Source organism: Paralichthys olivaceus, chromosome 15 (assembly GCF_024713975.1).
Source record: "Paralichthys olivaceus isolate ysfri-2021 chromosome 15, ASM2471397v2, whole genome shotgun sequence".
Lineage (NCBI taxonomy): Eukaryota > Metazoa > Chordata > Actinopteri > Pleuronectiformes > Paralichthyidae > Paralichthys > Paralichthys olivaceus.
Genome location: NC_091107.1, coordinates 8,146,276 through 8,167,530, shown reverse-complemented (window position 1 = coordinate 8,167,530; position 21,255 = coordinate 8,146,276). Strand labels below are relative to the sequence as shown.

The window sequence follows — 21,255 nt, the reverse complement described above, 5'->3', positions numbered from 1 at the left end:
CCAACAAAAAAAGAACAGGGTAGCTAACTAACCACTTCTTGTTAGAGCCCATCAGCGAGTGTGAGCTACAGATACCAGCCTGAGGCTTCATCAGCCTGTGCTGAGGGGTGCTGCCAGGTCCTTGTTAACAGATCAGGGCAGGATAAGGGAGAGAGGATATCAGTAGGAATCAGCTGGCACTTTTGACACCACAGATGGCTGTTTACGCCGTTGTTTGCAATGTCTTCCTGTGATATCAGTGATGGCTGCAACTGGCAGCCCCGAGGCTGCTATCTTGTTGTCACACCACCAGCCCTGCAGATTAATTTCCAGTCTCTGTGGAATATGATTATTCTTGAGTTTCAAAGCTAGTTCCCTCCGTGATTTTGACAAATGTCTTGATAATATAATATAATAATTTAATATAATATAATATAATATAATATAATATAATATAATATAATAATACCACTACTATAATATTTAACTTTATTATTATATTCATAGAATTCAGCCTTAACACATGTAAGGAGTGTTTTAGATTTATATATGTTAACGTGCATGACATACAGGCTCATGTTTGCTCCACATTGATTTAAGAACTATAGAACTATCAATATAGGACACTGCCTCTGGAGAGTATCATTAAGCTGAGCTAATCATTTGCTTGATGTCCCACATTCATTGTTTGCAGGTACTCATGTACACGTATTCCGGCTGCTGTAGTATGTTCAGTATAGTCACTCACTGGGTGTACAGGAGGAAGGGAAATAATGTAAAGGGAACTGACTCACTGTTTTCTGAGGTAACAATGCATTGACAGCCTTTCAAATATCAACAATGCTGGTCTGTTAAAGCTCAGACATTACTACAGACTAAAACTAGAAGGGCACTTGGAGAGACATATCTCTGCCACTCTATTTGCCACACTTCAAAATTTGTCCTGACATATCTCTGTAACTATTAGAGATCTGTCAAAACTGCTTGCACCTAACCCTAACCCTATTTTTAGTTGTTGCAGGTTTCAAATTGTACAGTTACAGAAACTGAATAAAACTCTTCCGCCTTACAATAAATATTTGTATCCACAAAATCTGAATGATTCTCCAGGACTGCACCAAATTCCACCCGTTCATAGTAATCAGCAAACCTGATGTCATTGACATGCCTGATAGATTCATAAAAATTTGCCCTATCTCGTTAAATAAGGGGGAAAATCCTGGTTCTCCCTCTAAATCAATTCTGCTCCAAAAGTTTATGTGTTCTTCCTTGGCCCAAACTGCATCCTTCCAAAAAGTTTCGAGATAATCAGATAGTAGTTATTACATCATCCTGCTAGCAAACAGACAAACACAAATTACACAGAACATAATCTCTTTGGCAGATGTAAAAAGACATTTAGTTTGTTTTCTGAGTTCAGTTTTTGTTGTAATACTTACCAGGCTTTTGAACAAGTGAAGGCAGAACAAGTTAAGTTTTATTGTATCATCCAGTACAATGATCTCTGCATCAATTGTGACTATCTCACAAAGTCTTAAGAACATAGCAAGGTTCCATGCTGCTATTTTTATTTATCGTATCCTCTGCTTTTGCCACAGCTCACAGAGTAATCTCTGTGTCTGTCCTATAATTAGTAATGCTATTATGAAAGGAGTAACTAATGAATGGGCTTTACCTGACCTCTCCATAGCTACAGTCATTGGTGATGGGGAGTATCTTATAATTTATTCACACAGTCACCCAGAATGAGAGCATATTGTCTTTTACTTTACAATTTTCAATGCAAAAATGCTGTGATATGGTTGTGGGTTTCTCTTTCAGAGCTTGAGCTGAACAGGTTAAACGTAATTAGCCCTTAGGTTAGATGCAGCATGGATCCTTTCAGTCGGATAACCAAGTTTGAAAGAAGCTGCCATTGTTTTGTTTGATTTGTTCTTTTTTTTTCATCTCTTTCTCTCTAAATTTCCAAATTATACAGCAGCTCAATGCCCACCCTTCATTACTATGTATCTAAAACACACTCAGCAGCTGTATGAAGCTAAATGTTAGACCTGTGGATTGTCAGACATAAGAGGCAGCTTTGGTTGCTGTGCAGGTAAAATCATGTCTCAGTTAGTTGGAAATCAGTGAGATGTGATCGTAGACGGTTGGATTTCAGATAACTGAAACCTATAAAATGGCTGTGCATGCTTGGCATGATGCTTCATCCCTTCATTTATGTTGTCCATTAGATTGATTATGTCTCAGTCTGAACTCAAAAGAATGTGTTGATGCTTGAAAAATAAGATTCATGTGACTCTCCTCGGGCTCTGTCAGACAAGTACTGTATGTGCTAAAAGCAACATTCAGGCCCAGGCTCCTTCTGCCAAACTGACATTGTAATATGATGTAAAATAGATCATCCTGCAGTCCCAGTATTTTTGTTGGGTTTTCCACAGGATGTCTTTTAGTATTTGTGCAACGTTGGTGGATGAATATCTTAAAACCACCTTAGAATCATTACATATGTGTTAATGTACCAAGAGCTTTTGACATTTGAAAGGCTCAGGAGATAGCACTAGCAACACATGTCAAAAAATGAAATGCCTAAGAACAGAAATTAACTAGTAGAAATAGATCATATAAAGTTGATGAACAATGGGTGGGATTTTCCATGACATGCTGAAAATTGCAGACATTATTGAACTATTTTGGCTGACTTGCTAGGAGGTTGACAACAGGCAGACCTGGGTGATTGTTCCTGTTTTTAAAAAGGCTTAAGGTTAGGTTAGCTTTAACTATCCAGATATCACACTGCTCAGCCTTAGGGGAGTCAGACAGGTACTGCAGGAATATGGTGTTCCCGGGACCCGTGATATGAAACATTCAGTCCCCATAACCAGAATGATAGTTGTTTTCTTGGATCTCACATATGTATTGGGTGGGTGTTGACCTTTGTCAGGCTGTCCCTTGTCCCTAATCCATATTTGTGATCTTCATGGACGAAATTTCCTGCTTTGGCTGGGAGGGAGGAGAGGTTGGGATTGGATCAGAATTGCATCTTTACTATTTGCAGATGATGTTGTTGTGTGGCTTTATCAGGTCACGACCTTCAGCATGTTCTGGATGGATTTGCAGCCAAGTGTGAAGTGACCACCTCTATGTCTTAGGTCATGGTTCTCTGCCGTAAAATGATAGGTTGCTTCCTTCCAGTGGGGGCTGATATTCTGCCCCAAGTGAAGGGTTTAAAGTATTAAGGGGTCTTGATCAGGAGTGAGGGTACGAAGGAGCGGGAGATTGACAGATGGATTGATGAGTTTTCAGGCGTTCGAAGGCATAGTTTTTCAATTTTCAAGTCAGTCTATGATTTAATCATCGAGTATTGACTGAAAGAATTAAATAGCAGATACAAGTGGATGAAATTGATTATCTCCACAGGGTAGTTGAGCTCAGCCTTAGAGATAGGGTAAGTAACTCCGATATCAGCAGGGGGCTCGGACTAGAGCCTTGAGGAGCTGCAAAATGTGGCTCGGGAGAGGGCTGCCTTCGTTAACCTGCTGCCTCCATGACCTGACCCCATATAAGTGCGAGAAGATGGATAGATGGATGGAGTAGGAAATAATGAGCTTGGGGTGGAAAGCCACAGGATAGGGATTCTGGAGAGTATTGAGATGCACACTGATTCGCTGTTGGGCTTGATCTTTTCATCAGATTTGATTAAATTTGTATCTGTGAATAGTGTTGCTTGTGCATCACTGACATACAAAACGTTTGATGGAGTCGACACACAGTAAATTCTTGCCTCTGGTCAAATAACTCCTTCTGTCTCTTATTAAAATTCACTTAATTGAATGACATTTGTGTCCCTGCTTTGTGTGCCTTCATCCTGATTCTGTAGGGCAGTGATCTCAGCTAGTAAAATAATTATTATGTAGAAAAGGAAGCATTGTGGAACATTTTGATTCTTGGTCATGTGCCACAATGGGAAAGTTGGCCATGAATATTTAATTGTTGGCCTACAAGAACTCACAATTATAGATTGTGCCATGTGTTTTAAGTAAAGCTTTCAACACCAGTGGGAAGCCACAGGTTTTTCAGACTTACTGTAAAATCAAAAGATGTTAGTGTGGTCAAAATACATACTGCTCAGACTAATCCCTCTTAAACCCACTTAGCCTGCTAATATCTCCCTTCTTCCCTTCTTCCCTTCTTCCTCTTCCTCTCCCCTTTACAGGCCAACACAACTATCTCTGTGCAGGAAGGAACGACTGCATCATAGATAAGATCCGCAGGAAGAACTGTCCAGCCTGCCGCTTCAGGAAATGTCTTCAAGCCGGAATGAACTTGGAAGGTAAACAGGCCAGGCTACATTCAAAAGGCTCCCATCACTCACACACTGGCTTTAGAGTCACAGCGAAATGGCAGTTCAAGTGGATTCAGTTTGTCTAAATATGGCATATGTCTAGGTAAAATAAAATATGTGAGTGGGGTGTATTCGACATGACGGGGGGATTTGTTGGACACAGAAAAGGTTTGCATGGCTTATCAGCTACAGGGTAAAATGAATCAAGTAGAGCTCAGCCACATTCTTTGTAAACGATGCAGTTTTATATGTTGGGCTGGATTAGCCAGTCACCTGAAATTACTGTAGAAGTATTGAAGTGTTTTAGTGCACGACAAAAGAGAGGGATTTTATGAAAATAATAATTTTCCAAGACGAACACTTCACAAAAATGCTTTTGTCAAGACCAAGAATAAGTGCTCAATCAAACTTTGCTAACCAGCTCTTAAATAAGAGTTGATCCAACTCATTTTAAATCACATAAGCAAATCAGACACAATCTAACTCTTGCACAATGAATCAATCACAACACAAACCCCTTAACAATCAAAATAAACCTTCACTGTACATCTCATATCATACCGCCATCGTGTTTAAGTGTATGCTACTGTGGGTACATTTGAGGCACTGTTCATGTGCACTGCTGGTGTGAAAACAGATGATTCATTATGATTTGATATTTGCAAATTATACTAAATTATATTTCATTTACAGTAGAATTACTGAACAACTATTGAAATATCAGGCTAAAGCAGCAGTCAGTAAAGGGATAACTTTCATTTGAGAGACATATTCTGTTACAGGACTATAGAACATGTTGGTACTCGATAATATATTTAACATTTTATAAACCCCATCTGTTTCCAGATGTTGCAGCAAGATGTTGAATCATCTTGTTTTGCTGAAAGTTCATTTTCAGAAACGTGAAAGGTTTTTGTTTGTTGGGTCAAACTGAAAAAGAAGGATTTTCTTTTGTATTCGTTATTTTAACAGTGAGATTTAATGTTGTATAAAATGTGACATGTCAGTAGGAAAGGAACATGCATGTAAAAGGAAAAAAACATGCACACAAACATTAAACCTAACCCATAACCATCACTGTGGATGTTATATACAGCATCAAAGCCTGGGTAATGACAGGGGAGGGCTGAAATGAGGAGAGCAGCTCTTTTCCTGAAAGATCTTCTGCTTTCACCATTCCATGACAAATACATCACCGAAGCATTCTGTCTCTCACAGCTTCTTTTATTCTTCTGTATTGTCCTTTCTCCTAGCTGGAAATGTCTCTTCTGTTTCTATACTCTTACCTCCGATGTAATGTTTCTGCTCCCATTATTATCTTATAAGGGGATTACTCTGAGATCTGGGATTTTAACTTTTGGTTGAAAAACAGTGGTTTTGTGAAAACAGTGACTGAAATGAAAGCAGATTACCTGCATGCCTTGAAGATCTGTTTTGAATTAGTGGTTTTGATGCTTTCAAGGTCTGCAGATTTAAGAACGATAAAGTCAGACCTTGAGATATGTGAATGAATGGCCTCCAGGCGAGTATAGTGTCAAGACTGCAATATGCCACAGCTCTGTGGAGAATGTTTCTTCTCAAGGGAAGCGTTGAATGTGAGCACAGCTATTACACAAAAATAGAGCCACAATTTTGAAATAAACGATCTCTTTCATTGGCCTGTGAAAATCACTGACGATTGTTGAAACCTCATGTGCAAGTCCTCCTGAATGTTTTATGGTTGCAGTGTACATCAACTGCACAAGTGTCTATGTGGGTCTGCACTCGTTTGCTGATATAAAGGCCATAATGATCAATGCATAATGCATCTACTCTCAAGTCCAAGCCTAGGATGACCTGATGATCGTTCACCTGATGCTGCTTCAGATGGTGAATGTTAAGGACACAATCCAACAACAAGGGTCCGTCAGGGTTGAGGTAGATGAACATGGGAAGCAACAATTAGTGTACAACATGTACTTTAAGTGCCTGGAACTAGGGGCGGGTGATACATATTGAATAGACTCGACGTATCTTTGAGTTTCGCTTCTCTCTTCTCATGCCCCTCTCACAGCAGATAGCTCACTCCCCCATCCATCCAGAAAACTCTCCTGTGCGCAGGAGACAGCTGCTCAGTGATCAGGAGGCCCTGATATTTAGAAATAGTATTGTGTATATAGCTTAAAAATATTGCGATATTTGTTTTAGGCCATATTGCCCAGCCCTACCTGGAACCTGGTTCTTGTGTTTCTGAAGCTCCCTCAGGGCAGTAAAATGTTGTCAATCGCTTGAACAAATTAGTGTTGAGTGAGATTGCATTCAAGCCGTGCTGTGTTTGTTTGTCAGGCGAAGGTGAAGGTAGTTTCAACGGGGGGGAGGGGAGAGAGAAAGACAGAGAGAGGGATTTGATGGACGTCAGTGAATCAGCAGACAAACTCCCACCAGAAAGGCTCTTAGTTGCCATAGAAACACCAGGAGAGGAAATTAAAAAAAGGTAGAGAGTAGGAAAAACACGCTCTTTCATGATAACCTCCTACCCCCTGACATGTTTTGCACATTTTGTGGGAGAAAATGTCAAAATGATTCCTAGATGATCTACATATTGTGAGCAAAAACACAGTTATCTGCCACCCCTGTTGTTGCACTCAAGAGAAACTACATGTACATGTGGGAAAAAAAGTCTCCCCTGAGAAATGGAAAGGTTTTGAGGACTTTGCAGGTTAATTACACAATCACAGCTCCATGAATTCTTCTTACCTCTTAGTGGCTCGTCAGAAAACATGGGTTTGTTTTATTGTTGTTATTCTTGCCAACCACCAACAAACAGTTGTTTCAGTTTTACATCAGAGTTAAAGTATGAGGTGGGCTCGGGCCAGCGGGGGCAGAGTGTGTAAAAATAGCTGAGGACTAAGACCAGGTGAGGATATTTTATAACGTGATTGGTGGTCGTGTTTAGACCGGGGGGGATGTTCTTTTCCTTTTGCTTTTATTTCTCCTCCCTTTGATACTGTGACTGATTTCTTGATGCATCATAAGGGTAACCTGGTACATTTACTTTTACTTTAATCTCAGTGGAAATGGGTATGATAAATAATATAATTGAATATGTATTGGGGGGATTGCAGTAGACTGATATGGATTTTTGGGGGCGATGCCAATTCGTTCCAACATTTTAGATACATAGGCAGATAAACTTCTTTGAAAAATATATATTATATTTATTAAGTAAAATAAAAATTTTGAGACATAAAATGGAAATATAAATGCACATCTAAGCTCCTGTAAAATAATAGTTTAAAGCCTCGTATCAACTGATTTTTATCCACAAATTGATAAATCAATTGAGCTCTAAATCTGAAACATTCCCATAACCCTATTGAATTTAGTTTACCACCTTCAGGCAGCCACTACGGTGGTTGAAGATCCTTTAGCTGATTCTTAGGTGTTGAAAACAGTGCCTCATTCCTAAAAAGTAAAAAAAACAAGTTCACAATAAACAGACTGTCACTGCTCACTTTCCCCATTCCTCTCTTTCATTTCCTCTGCTCCACCTCTCCCTTCAGCGAGGAAAAACAAGAAGCTGATCAAGATGAAAGTGCACCGGCCCACTGGATCGGCAGAGCCCATCAGCAACATGCCAGTCCCCGTCATCCCCAGGATGCCCCAGCTTGTGCCGACCATGCTGTCTGTGCTCAAGGCCATCGAGCCAGAGATCATCTACTCTGGCTACGACAGCACTCTGCCCGACACCTCCACACGACTCATGACCACTCTCAACAGGCTGGGGGGGCAGCAGGTCATCTCTGCAGTCAAGTGGGCTAAGTCACTGCCAGGTAATTAAAAATCTCCCGCGTGTTGCCTGAGGTGTGTTTTAGATGCATATCACTGCTCAAGAGAAATGTGTCACTGACATTATTAACAGCCTGAAATCGAGTCTAATGTGCAGCGAAGCGAGAGAAAGAGGTGGTGGGGGAAAAAAAGACACACATGTTCAGTCATTTGTTATTTTTATCACATGCAGCTGGTCAAGGAAGTTACATCACTTTGAGATCAAACTGGGATCATTTCCTTTGGTAGTGCATGGCAACATTTGCAGACTAGACATTGAGGCACGTAATGGTAATTCGTTCACTTATGCCCTCTAGTTAAATGAGCGTCTGCTTGTCAGCATTGTTATCGTTCCTCTGTAGAAGTAAAGAACAGGTTAAGTTAAGTTTGTAAGAAAATCCAAAATATGTGACGTATCCCCTGAAGGTTTGGATACTTTAGATACGGCTCTTCACTCATGCTGCTACTTCAAGCTGTGAATGAGCAGCAATGCATGGCTCGTCTGCTGGCAATTAGTTTATCAAAGAAAAACTTCATCCAGAAACCCTGTAATAATGTGACCGCCCTGCAAAGTTCTTTGATTTTGATTGGGTCAGGACCAAGGTTAATGTCTTTGTTACACATGTTTGTTATACATGAAGAACACTTTTCCTGATGAGGTTCCTTTTTCATCCTTTTGCATTTTAAATTAACGCTTTTATCGTCAGTGTCACCGTTGTTTACTTGATTTATTATTTGGATTTCTTGGTTATTACACTGGGACATTAGTGAGAGACTGTCATAAGAGAAGCAAGGCAACATCCTCATTAGACTAAGCATGAGGTAAAATAAACGATAAATATTTAGGGATATAAAAAGATTTATATTTTACCATCGTCCCACATTACAAATTATAAACATTACAAAAGAAAATGTCTGGGGTTTGAAGGCCTCAACCACCAGGAGTTTGACATGTTTATCCCCCATGCTCCTTTCCACTCATGAGAAAGAAGGCACATGACTCGATAATCGCTGCAAGTATTCGCTTGGAGATTTTCCCTTCTCACTGTAATTGTTGCTGTTGGTCACAGTGAAGATTTATGATCAGATTTCTCAGAGAAACCGTAACCTTTTCTTTTTGCTGTGGTAGATTTCTGTGTGACAGTATGATGAGCGACAAATCTGGCTCCAGTCTTGTTGTGTGTGCATTGTCGGCAGCTGGCGGTCGGCCAAGGTGATAGTGAGGAAAAGCTCTGAGGGGGCGAGAGGCTCTTACATAACAACGCTGGTTTAAAACAAATGCAATGTGAAAGGACTTTTTCATGAGCAGTTCCACTTTTAAAAGTTTCGACAGTGTGGAAACAACACAACTGTGGTTTGAATCCATTTCGAACAGCGACTTAATTAGATTGTCCTTTTCTGTTTAGTGTAAGCTGGCTGTGTAGTTGTGTTTTAATGATTACATTTCCTTTTCTTCAGTGTGACGTTATTCCCATTAAAGATTTAAAGATATTGTGCAGTGCATTAAAAAAGGAGCATGAATAAATGCCTCATCCCACAGTATTCAGTTTAAGACATCATCACATTAGAATTATTAAACACCCCCAAATTAAATTATCCCTCTCTATTTAGTGTGAATGTGTGTGTGTGTGTCTTTCTCTCTCTGTCCACCTTGTGTTTTTGTGCCTATATTTTGTAATGGGTTTCTTCTGACCTTCCCAGGCTTCCGCAACCTGCACCTGGACGACCAGATGACATTGCTGCAGTGCTCCTGGCTCTTTCTGATGTCCTTCAGTCTGGGCTGGAGATCGTATGAGCAGTGCAACGGCAACATGCTCTGCTTCGCCCCCGATCTCGTCATCAACAAGTGCGTACCACGGCCAGCTGTTGTGTGTTTATGCAGTCCGCTCTTCAGCACCACATTCTGTTGGCCGGTTTCATTTCGCATTCGCTCATTTTGGGGTGTCGCTGTCACTTCATCACTTGGCTTACATGCTCAAACACGTTTCTGTCAATGACTCAGATTGAACAGAGGAGAGGGCAAGTCGAAGGTAGATCAATGCAGGACTTTACTCTAACAAAGAGGAATTTATGAGGAAATTGAACTGAAGTAGAGAGAAATATAGAGAGAAATTTAACTGAAACAAAGATTAATTTACTGCAAAATAAAACTGAAACATAAGTTAACATTCTGGGAAATTTGATTCAAACTGTGTTGAGGCTAAACTTAGCTCATCACCTCCTCACTTGCTGCTTAACCCACAGACATGAGTGGAATTGAATTTTTATCTAATTCTCACTTAGAAAGGCGTAAAGTGTTTAAGAGCTCCGTGGACGGATCAGCTCTTATTTGCTTATTGCATTAGCACATTCTTCATGCAGGGATGACCTCAGTGCTTCAACAGTGAGAAAATGATTGTGTCAGTGTTTACCACAGACTTCAGTCCCTGGAGGAAACAGGATCGAGACTAATCCCCTGTTAGCTTGTCTGTTCCCAAAGAGCTGGTTCTAATTTGAAGGGTCACAATTCAAGCACTTATTAAGAGGTGAAACAACATAGGGCCATTTCATCCATCTTCTCTTTGCCTCATAACTATCCAAACTTTAATACGCTTTGGCATTATTATTTTTAACCATTACTGCAAACACCTAGCCTGTGTTCTACTAGCTTCTGTTTTAGCCTTTTTCTAAAAGCTGAAACATTGGATGTTTTAAGTTTCTGGTAATCAGAGAAATCAACATTCAACAGGTACAACAACTAGATAACTAGGCTTGTGTATCATATTTAAAAAAATCTTATATAGATGATTATACCACAGTTTCCCAAAAATGATGCATATTGATACATGATATACATTTTCTATTTTGCACATTGAGTGGTAATAAATATATTTTTAAGTAATAATGCATCAATATTCAATTTTTTTTCTAGGACTGATATAGCTAAAAAATATAAATGCATCTCTCAATCTAGAGTTTGACAATCAGCAATAACTTTCAATATATTTTACCATTTAACCATACCTTGGTTTCTTCAGTTTGCTGAACACGTCTTGAGGTCTTGATTTTATATAACCACTGACTTTCATGCAGCCATTTGGAAGTTTTTTTTTGCCGCCCAAAGTGTAAATGTTTCTTACTTCACGCTGAATGACAAGGACCCAACAAACCTGCTGAGCTCTTGTTCCTGAAAACCTGCAAATAGCTCACGTCAATCTGAAATACGTAAAAAGAGAGACCTGAGCTGTGATGACTCACTCCCAAATGACATGTAAACTTAAAGAGGGCTGAAAATAGATGTGAAAGGTGAAGAGGTCACGGCCGGTAGCAGGCTAGAAATCTGGAGAATGTGCATCTATATTGATTTTGAAGGTAGAAAGTAATGTGGACTGTGTGCTGGTGGGAGCGAGGTGTGAAAATCCATCAGGACTGATTTCACAGTCCGGTTTCCTCTTGCAGTGCTGAAGCGCTTCCCTGCTGGGGCTGTTTATTGAGGATGAGAATAACAGGATGAGTGAAAGAGCTTAAATCTAATTTGTATGTCTCTCTTCTCTCCGTTTTCCTCCGTTTCTTCCTTGTTTGTCTCTACCTATTCTACAACCCCCCACCATCTCTTTGCCCACGTCTCTTCTCTTTCCATTGCCTTTTCCTGCCCTCCGTTCAGAGAGCGAATGAAGCTGCCCTTCATGACCGACCAGTGCGAGCAAATGCTGAAGATCTGCAATGAGTTTGTCAGACTGCAGGTGTCCTACGACGAGTACCTGTGTATGAAGGTCCTATTACTGCTCAGTACAGGTAACAGAACACACTCTGCTTTAAACAAACACACACTACAATTATTCAGATTTAAAACAGATCTGGAAATCTATTTTCGACTGTATCGACCAGGTAATACTGCTCCTGGATCCATTTGTCACAGTGTAGTAGTTAATGCTGTGGATGGAGGGCAAACAATATCAGAAATGCAAGTCTTTTTTTATCTGGTTTAAAAAACATTTCACTTTGTGGCACGGAGGTTTTTCTGTTTTTTATTGTTTCTTTACTTTAAAGTTTTGGATTCCAATGTCTCAAATGTGACCATTTGCTCTTTTTTGTGTGGTTTGTCAATCACTGCCTCCATTGAGTTACAGCAGGTGTCTTTTTCTGCCCAGTGAGAGAAACAGTTGCGTTGCTTTGTTTTGTAACTGCAGATTTGCTTCCAAAGTTGGCTTGAAAATTACAACTCACAGTTCAATACAACTTATCTGGGAACATAAAAAACTGTTGTGCTGGCTTTGTAATCGACATGTTTGCAAATTGCTCAAATTAGAACACTTTATGGTAAACAGTTTTTACCGAAAAAGCTTTTTCCCAATTTTTGATCATTTCAGATTTGATGAGTGAAAATTGGACATCATCATCTTCCTTGTTCTAAATTTTTCCAATCATTGTCTCTAACATTAAAAAGGCACAAAAAATATATATTTTTCTGTTTACCAGCCCACACTTTCCTTTCTCTCTAAAAAGATAAAATAAAAGAGTCATGAAAGCAGCGGGCGACCATTCCTGTAAAGCAATTATCACCATTAAAATCACCAGAGTAACATTATACAGCATAAAGAAATTATTACTATGTCTGACTTTTTCCCAATTATGTACATTTACCGGAGAGGTGACTGTTCCACCACACTCAGAGAGGAGCAGGGGGAAGGATGCACTCAAGAGGCAATTTGCTCGTTATGTGGAGGAAATGACATTTCCATAGGGAGCACTGGTTGCATGTTCTTACCTGAGAGCTATTTCCATCTGTTCCCCTCAGGGATGGAAATACTATAAGGTTAGAACAACTTTGGTTTGAGCTGTTGGAGTCGGTCCCCGTGCACAGGACTGAAAATTAAAGGTCAATTTTTTTTGAATTGCCGATTGCATTCAGAAGGCCGACCTCACTTTCTGCATAACGAAATATTAATTACTGTTGAACACAAACTTCAGTCAGTCAACAGAACAGATTTTTTAGTTCAGTGAAGCTTTAAGAGAATCTCTTTTCTCTCCTCTAAAACTTGTCTCTCTGCCAAACCTGCAAATGCATAATGTAGAGGCCAGATAACGCTCGTCTGATTATGTAAATCGGACGGTATTTCATTCTGATCCTGGCCTCTTTTGCTTCACATAATCTCTAGGTCGGTGACTGTGGCTCTGCCTGGGCTCCTTGCCAGGCAGCCGGCTGACGAGGAATCCATAATGCGTTGACGTGGTTGTTATGGCAACTGTACATTGATGTTTTTTCATCCATTTGTGGGTTTTCTGACGTTTTTTTTTTTTTTTTTTTTTATCCTCAGCGTGCGGTCTTTGAAACACGCTGCACATGCAGAGTGAATGATTTATTTATTTATTTATTTTCATTTTAGAGGTGCGTGTCCAAACATTAGTGTCTCCTCTCAGACTCTTGTCCAGGCCACACCAACGCTGCACGGTAGCATTTGATGTTACTTTTAGCTTTGCATATTTTCCACTGCCTACAGCGTTCTGGTTCGGAGGTGCATGTGTGCATCTGTGTGTGTTTACCCAGCCTCTCCTGAGGGTCTGTGTCGGGGTCCCACACAGTCAGTTTTAATGAAGTTTTAATGCCTCATGCTGTTTGCTGCAGCGGGGAACAGGATGAAGAACAGACTAATACAGATAGAAACCTTTTGGATGGATTTTCAGTTTCAGACAGATGTTTGAATGTGCATAACCAGCTGTTCCCATCACCAGCTGTTGAGATGTATATATTTACTAGTGTGTCTAAATTACACAGTTATGAGTGTACATCTAAATAACATGGGTACACTGATAATTGTTTATTTCTATTAAAGATAACGCAACCCCCTCCAGTACACACGTTAGACTTGTAGACTCAGTTTAGTCCAAACCAAAATAACAGGTGTATGAAAGGTGCAGGTTCAGACAATAGGTCTCTCGTTCTGGATCAAACGAGCCGTGGTTCAGTTCATGTGCAGTGTGAAACATTTTTTTTAGTTCAGACTTTCAGACCCCAAGCAAGAAGTTCAAATCAAACCAATTAATGCAGAGTATAGGTAGATGCAGATGACGACAGGATGTACACGTCATACAAATGTCTTGAGTGCGCTCCTTAAACTGCAGTGTGAAACCAAAACTAACCAGATCAAATGTAAAGATAAGAATCTTGGTTCAGACTTTCAGCTGTGAAAAATGTATATTTCCTGTTTGACAGGTTCTGTGGGATAAACTCTTATCAAAGCTGTTTTCTTTATCTATCGATTCAGTTCCTGACATCTTCTGACGCTACAAATAAAATTTGTGTTCAAAGAAACTGCATCATTCATTGACAAATGTTTCTTTTTTCCTCTGTGTGTGTGTGTGTGTGTGTGTGTGTGTGTGTGTGTGTGTGTGTGTGTGTGTGTGTGTAGTACCAAAAGACGGCCTGAAGAGCCAGGCGGTGTTTGACGAGATCAGGATGACGTATATCAAGGAGCTTGGGAAAGCCATCGTCAAGAGGGAGGAGAACGCCAGTCAAAACTGGCAGCGCTTCTACCAGTTAACTAAGCTACTGGACTCCATGCAGGAGGTCAGAGGAACACACACACACAATGATACAGTATATACCTAAATGATTTATGTCTTTCCTATTCTTTGTTTTATAAAGAATTCACTACACATCACAGATTTAAAAGCAATCTTGTCCATGAAGTTCACCATGTGCTCACCAAGTGTTCCATGGCTTTCCTTCCTTCTCTTTTATAGAAACCAGGATTTTTTTTTCATATCTCGTGGATCAAGTGCATCAATATCTTGGTGTTCTACTGACTCAGTGCACTGTGTGTGTGTAAAAACGTTACTGGATGTGTTCCAGTTGATCTCCAGCTCTCATTTACTCCTAAACTTATTTATTGCAGAAGTATAGATATACTGTGTATAGACCTGAGGCTAATTCAAAGATCATCTTGCAAAATTAAAAGACACTAATCCGTCTGTGTCTCTGCCTCCTCGTCCTCCAGATGGTCGAGGGCCTCCTCCAGATCTGTTTCTACACCTTTGTGAATAAAACCCTCAGCGTGGAATTCCCGGAGATGCTGGCGGAGATCATCACCAACCAGATACCAAAATTCAAAGATGGGAGCGTCAAGCCTCTGCTGTTTCATCAGAAATGACTGCCTTAAAACTGTGAAGCAATGACTCAAATCCTCCTCCAAGAGCACAATACCTGTAGCCTCACGCCTCGTAATCCGCTCACAGATTTAGCCAGACTACAGTGCAGGAGGCCCGGCTACCGACCTGTGGCCCTTCCTCTCGGCTACCCAGGAAGAAATTTGGCCTCGAGAGGAAATGCTTTTGGCTCTGAATGTCTTGTGGGCAGGCTGCTGGTGATCTACCCCTCCCACCCCCACCCCCCTGTCACCTTCTCCTCCCACGTCTTTCCTGCCTCCATTGTTCTACTGCTTTTTCTCAGAGACCGGCCAACTCTGTACCACCACCATTTCCTACGTTCTGTCCAACTCCCTGGATTAGCGACCTGCGCGAGCTTGCCCCCACGTTTGAATCCTGCTGTTCCTCTGCTCACCTGCCCAGCTTCGTCCCAGCTCCACTGTGCGGAGAATGTAGTGAGCCGCTCACTTGTGTTGTGGTTTTTCAGAGAGCTTCTGACGACGAAAGGGACAAAAAAATAAAAAAAATAAAAAAACTGCAGTCAAAATTAGAAACATACAATACAATACAATCGTTTTTGTTTTCTCTCTCCCCCTCTGGACCCAAGGACAGTGAGGACAAACTGTTTTCAGCTGTTCACCTGACCACGGGAAGAAAAAACAAAAAACTGCCAGAGGATTTTCTCCCTTTTTTTCTGACCACACATGCAAAAGTCACACGAACACGCAGACATGCAGTCACACAGCAAAATGTTTACACAGGATGTATCCGAGAAGGGAAAACCAGTGCCTTTTAGCTTTTTAAAGCTCTTCATAGCCATCCTCTGTAAACCGTTGTTTCTTTGCATCAGAATGTAACCCAGACATCCTTCCACATATTTCATTCTATTTTAAGTTTTTCTTTTTCATGCTGGCAATTTCTGTTTTCTTTCCAAATTGCCATTTCAGTGTTTTCAAAGTGGGCAGCTCTCTCTGTTCGGATCCCCAGACACGCACACGAGGACGACACGACAACATGCAGATAGGAAAAGTGTGGTGCAGTAGGAAGTGTTAGGATCTTAATTTTTTTCATCTCAAAAAGTTTCACCTAAAAAAACTTCAGGAAAACAAAATGTTGTTTCATGTGTCTCTTCCCCGTGTGACGTGTATTAGACAAATATACCAAATCTCCCGATTCAGATCTCATTGTGTTAAAAGTTACAGTACATTGATTATTTCAACAAATATAATGTTGAATACACGTTCAAATATTTTCCCCTCTTCTCCAGAATAGCACCCAGTGGAGCACATGCCTCCGTCAAGGCCCAACATAGGCCCTCATTAAATTCAATCGGGCTGCACCGAAGGTCACACACTCATAAATAACAGTCATCTAAACCTGGCTGACTCAGGATCCATCAGTTAAAAAAAAAAATGCTGAATCTAGCAATGGTAAAGAAAGTGATAGAAATAATTTGGGGATTTGCCTCTAAAATGTAACGGGTTCTTTCTTTGCCCGTGTCCCGTCCTTTCCACCAAGTTTAGTGGGAATCTGTTTTTGCGTGAAACAAACAATCAGAAAAATGGACAGGGGCCAAAAAATATATTCCAAAACAGAGGTAAGAAGCAAAAACTGCTTTCTGCTAAACTGATACGACTGGAAATATCTGATGTTTTGATATATTTCCCTAAATATTCCAAGACTTGGACTAATCAACTTTTTATTCACAAACTTTTGCAATTTTTTTATTGCTCAAATGGATGCTTTTTGTCTTTAAGAGCTAAACTGCATTTTTTTAAACAGATCCCATGAGGGTGTGTTGATGAAAAGCCATAAGTCAAACCCGTCCTGTCATCACCAGCTGCTTTAACACTGAGGTTCCACTTTTATTCACTTTAAAATACACTCAAATGTCTCATGTAGTCAGTTGCCGCCTGTTGATATCTCAGAAATCACAGAGGTACGGACGGACGTATTTCCTGGTGTGTGTTGCCACCTCGTAAAGGTTACTAGACTGGTTCCATTTTAGAGATAATGAGTGTGTAATAATTCTCAAACTTCAACATACTTAAAGCTTATGATTAACTTCACTGTGTAGTTCTCCTGATGATTACCATCAATTACCATTTTAGATTGAATCGACCTTTTAATCAGCTTCATCTCAGTGTGTTTGCACAAACCCAACCTGGAGTTATTATTAAACTGTTGAGCTCAACATGAATGAAAAGATAAATACGTATATATACATACATATATATCTATAAATATTCTGTATATGGGCTGTAGACAGACATAATCAATGGACCCTCTGTCCTCAGCACAAGATTTCACCTCTGAAGTTGAAATATTTTTGGAAGAAGATGCAGTTTGGTCCAGATAATATTTTTGAATCAAAGCTCAGGCTGTGAGTGACTACATCACCTGGATGATTCTCCACTAGTGCCAAATGTGATGTGCAAGTTTATGTTTTGATTTGTTTTTTCTTTCTTTCTTGGAGTTGTGATCGGGTGATAATCCCGTTGTGATTTGACGAGACGTGGCCCTCTGCTGAAGGTCGCTCGTTAATGAGAGAGATCTTGAGTTCAGCGTCACACCTACACCAGCTTAAAAGTACTGATTGTTATCATTCAAGTAAGTTTTTTTTTTTCCAGCAGATGCACAAGATGTTGTATTTTTTAAATATTTGCAAAATAAGCAGTACTTTCTATTTGTTGTCAGGCAGGTGGTGATCAGTATTTTGGTACATTTGTAACGTGAAAATATGATTGTACCTGCTTAATGCGACAGCCAAAGCAAAAACTCATTACCAGTTGTACCCCGGCTTCACAATTACACCCCCCTACCCCACACACACACACCCCCACACACACCTCAAAATAGACGCCGCTCATATTTAACTTTATGTTTCTTGTCACTGCTGAGCCTCTCAGTCCTGAAATGTTGCCCGTATAGATTTTCAGCTGTTTACTCTGAATGGTACTCGTCTTTCTGTTGCCCATAAGTCTGAATGGCGGTTAACAGACCAGGTAGCAGGTTGTCATAGAGACTGGCCATTTGTGTGTTACTTACAGCTAACAGCGCAGCGGGCTCTGGACACACACGAGCCTCTAATCATTAAGAACCCATCATGTTTTTAATCAGCCATTCAGCCAAAGGACGGTCATTCGCACCAGAGATGTTTTCATGTACAGAGCCTGCTTTCAGCCTCACCTGCGAACGCGCTGTTGTGGCCTTAGGCTTTAAAGAACATGGGTTTGATGCGGCTCACGTCCTTGTCGATGATTCCGGGGGACGATTTGACTGAAGCGTCTTATCTTTTTGGGTAACTTTGCGTACAGTATTACAGTTGTTTCCAAGCGGTGGTGCTTCAGAAAACCAGCTTTAACATGTAGACGTAATCATATCCCTGCTGACTTCTAAATGGCCATAGGTGTATATAGCAGCGCAGACATATCCTCTAAACATAAAGTGTCTATTACTACAAAATATTTTTACATAGACATAACCTCTATATTCCTACACATTTTCTCTTTTTGCCTTTTAGCTTCATGTTTGAATAAAGGCCTTGTGAAAGGGAGACAGTGAGCCATAGAAATAAGATTTCAAATCAGGAAACAGATAAACCCTTAAGAAATATCGATGCTTGTGGAGATTGATCTGTTGTAAAGAAAAAAAAAAGACAATATTTTCTGCAATTTTGAGTACATCCGCTTGATCCTGTTTGATATAATAGTTTTACTCGAATCCTTTTTGTACATTGAACGAGTCAAGAAAGTAAATATTTTTCTTTTTCTGTTTGTTGGTTTGTGTTTGATTAAAAAAAAAAAGAGGTAGACGTGTTGAATACATTAGGAAGTGTTAAACATTTTTTTTTTTTGTCTTGTGAAGTAAATGTAAATTTTACGAGTCAATGGGAAGGTCTACATGAACGCTCACTGTGTTTTAAATGTTATGAGGAAAACGGGGGAGGAAGGTTTAGTGTAATAGAGTGACCAAAGCAGAGGATTTGAAATAAAATAAAAAATTTAACAAACAAAAAGAAGTATTCAAGTAGTTACATTTTAAGTAGCACTTATTATCCAACTTGTAGTACTTCTTATTTTATTCAAAAGGTATCTTTTGTAAAGGTCAAAGCTTTGGATCTCATGTATATTGCTGTGAGGATTAACTGGTCACTTTAAAAGAGGAAAAAAGAAAAAACAAAACCTGTTGAATCTCCACATGAAAGTAAATCTGCCAGAGCCTGATGGAATTGCACTACCCTCCAACTGGTTGATAAAAGTCTATTTTGTATAAAATACATGCAAATACTATCTTTAAAGTTTAAGGGCAGATCATGTTTCATTGTTATATATGGCTATGGCTTTCATCAAGGTTTGTTCTGTTCGTATTTCAGTTATGTAAATGTAATCCAATGTAAAAAAGACAACAAAAAAAACAAAGTATAAAATGTTTGTTTTAAAAAAACAATAGTTTGTATAACTTCTGTATTACACCTCTTCTGTAGTCAGTGTCGATATTTTCACCTATTTGATTAAATGTTGAATTAAGTTATCTGTGTTGTTCTTTGACATCCTGTCGGTAACAGCTCGATGTTTTCGGTCATCACTGGTTAAAAGCAGAAATTCTGAAGAACTAATTTCTCTTTAGTTCCAACATCTTACACAATAAAGTTTTCTGTTTTCCAACGCTCAGCCCCAGTCTTTTATTTAAGAATTCAACTGATCTAAAATGACATTGAAATTATGATGACGAGACATTCGACCAACCTGTAAAACTGATCATTATAGATTTGTTCTGCATATGAAATCAGAGGACTGACATCACTCGTGTCTGTGTTGAGTTTGGAGCTAGAGCAAACATTTTACTCAAGTGAAAGTACACATAAATAGATCAAATTGTTACAAAGTAAGTAAAAGTACAACATCAACTGTACTACTTGGATAAATGAAGCCAAGTACTTAATTTTAAATAAAGTATTTCAAGTAAAAGTACTTGCCAAGTGTAACTAATGCAGTCATTATGGCTAAATTGAAGGGGATGGGGTCTAATGTTACCTACCCGCTATAAATGTATATAATTATAAATTATATTTATAAAAATGTGCCTAAGGACTAAGTAAATGTACTTTGCTAAATTCCAGCTCTACAATTGTCAAAACTAATGAACTAATCAACAACACTTAAGCCAACACCTCAGAAGCTCACTAAATATTATGTTGTGTATTATTTTAGTTTGTACACAAAAGAACAAAATGACCAATTTGTGATCTTGCAGCAAGTTAAAGGTTCAATGTGTAGAATTTTGTGATATCTAGTGTTGAAGTTGCATGTTGCAGCTGAACACCCCTCACCTCACCCTCCACTTCCAAACATGAGAAAGAACCTGTGGTAGCTTCAGTTGTCATAAAAACTCAAAAGGTGTTAAGTTTGTTCAGTCTGGACTAATGTAAAAAGCATGGCGGCCTCCGTAGAGAGGGTCCCCTCGATGTAAATATAAAGTATTTGAATATAAAGGAGCTTTTCAAGGGAAAGAAAACTACAATTTGTACAATTTAGATGAAACTACTAGTGAAAACATCATGAGGATTATTCTACATTCAATTACTGCCAATAGTTCCCTTTCACCTTAATCTTACACAGTGGACCTTTAAGTTAACTTCATGCTTCTTGCATTTTAAAATCACTTTGAGGTGAACGGATGTACCAGAGGTTCTACTAAGAGTTCAACCATAATATGTTTGATGAGAAGTGCTGCTTTATACCAAAAATTATTCAGATGAAATTCATTTGTGCATCCACTGCAGGAAAGGTTTTGTCCAACGCTTGGTAATGTGATGTTTATAACTTGCACGATTGATACTGAGGTCAACATGACCAAGATTAAGTCTGGTCAAGGGCATGTAGCAATGAGCTAATCCATTTACTGCAGCGATTCTACTGAAACTACTTTGTTTTGTTCTGAAGATGTTTGTGCGACTTCTCATATGTTGCAGTTAAATTACAAAACACAGAGGAAGCAGT

General features: G+C 39.5%; 1 protein-coding gene across 4 annotated transcripts in view; it reads left to right on the top strand.

Moving 5' to 3' along the window:
* The window catches only part of LOC109635852 (glucocorticoid receptor-like), a 66,065-nt gene extending 46,139 nt beyond the window's left edge, over positions 1-19,926 (top strand). For 2 of the 4 annotated variants that reach the window (XM_069539670.1, XM_020097294.2), the window contains 6 exons: positions 4,193-4,309; positions 7,864-8,133; positions 9,830-9,974; positions 11,772-11,902; positions 14,518-14,675; positions 15,106-19,926. In XM_069539670.1, the coding sequence (XP_069395771.1) occupies positions 4,193-4,309; positions 7,864-8,133; positions 9,830-9,974; positions 11,772-11,902; positions 14,518-14,675; positions 15,106-15,258 (974 nt within the window). In that variant the 3' untranslated portion in view covers positions 15,259-19,926. The remainder of the gene's footprint in view (positions 1-4,192; positions 4,310-7,863; positions 8,134-9,829; positions 9,975-11,771; positions 11,903-14,517; positions 14,676-15,105) is intronic. The other 2 variants (XM_020097295.2, XM_069539671.1) reach the window with 1 other exon arrangement.
* Positions 19,927-21,255: the final 1,329 nt, after the last annotated feature.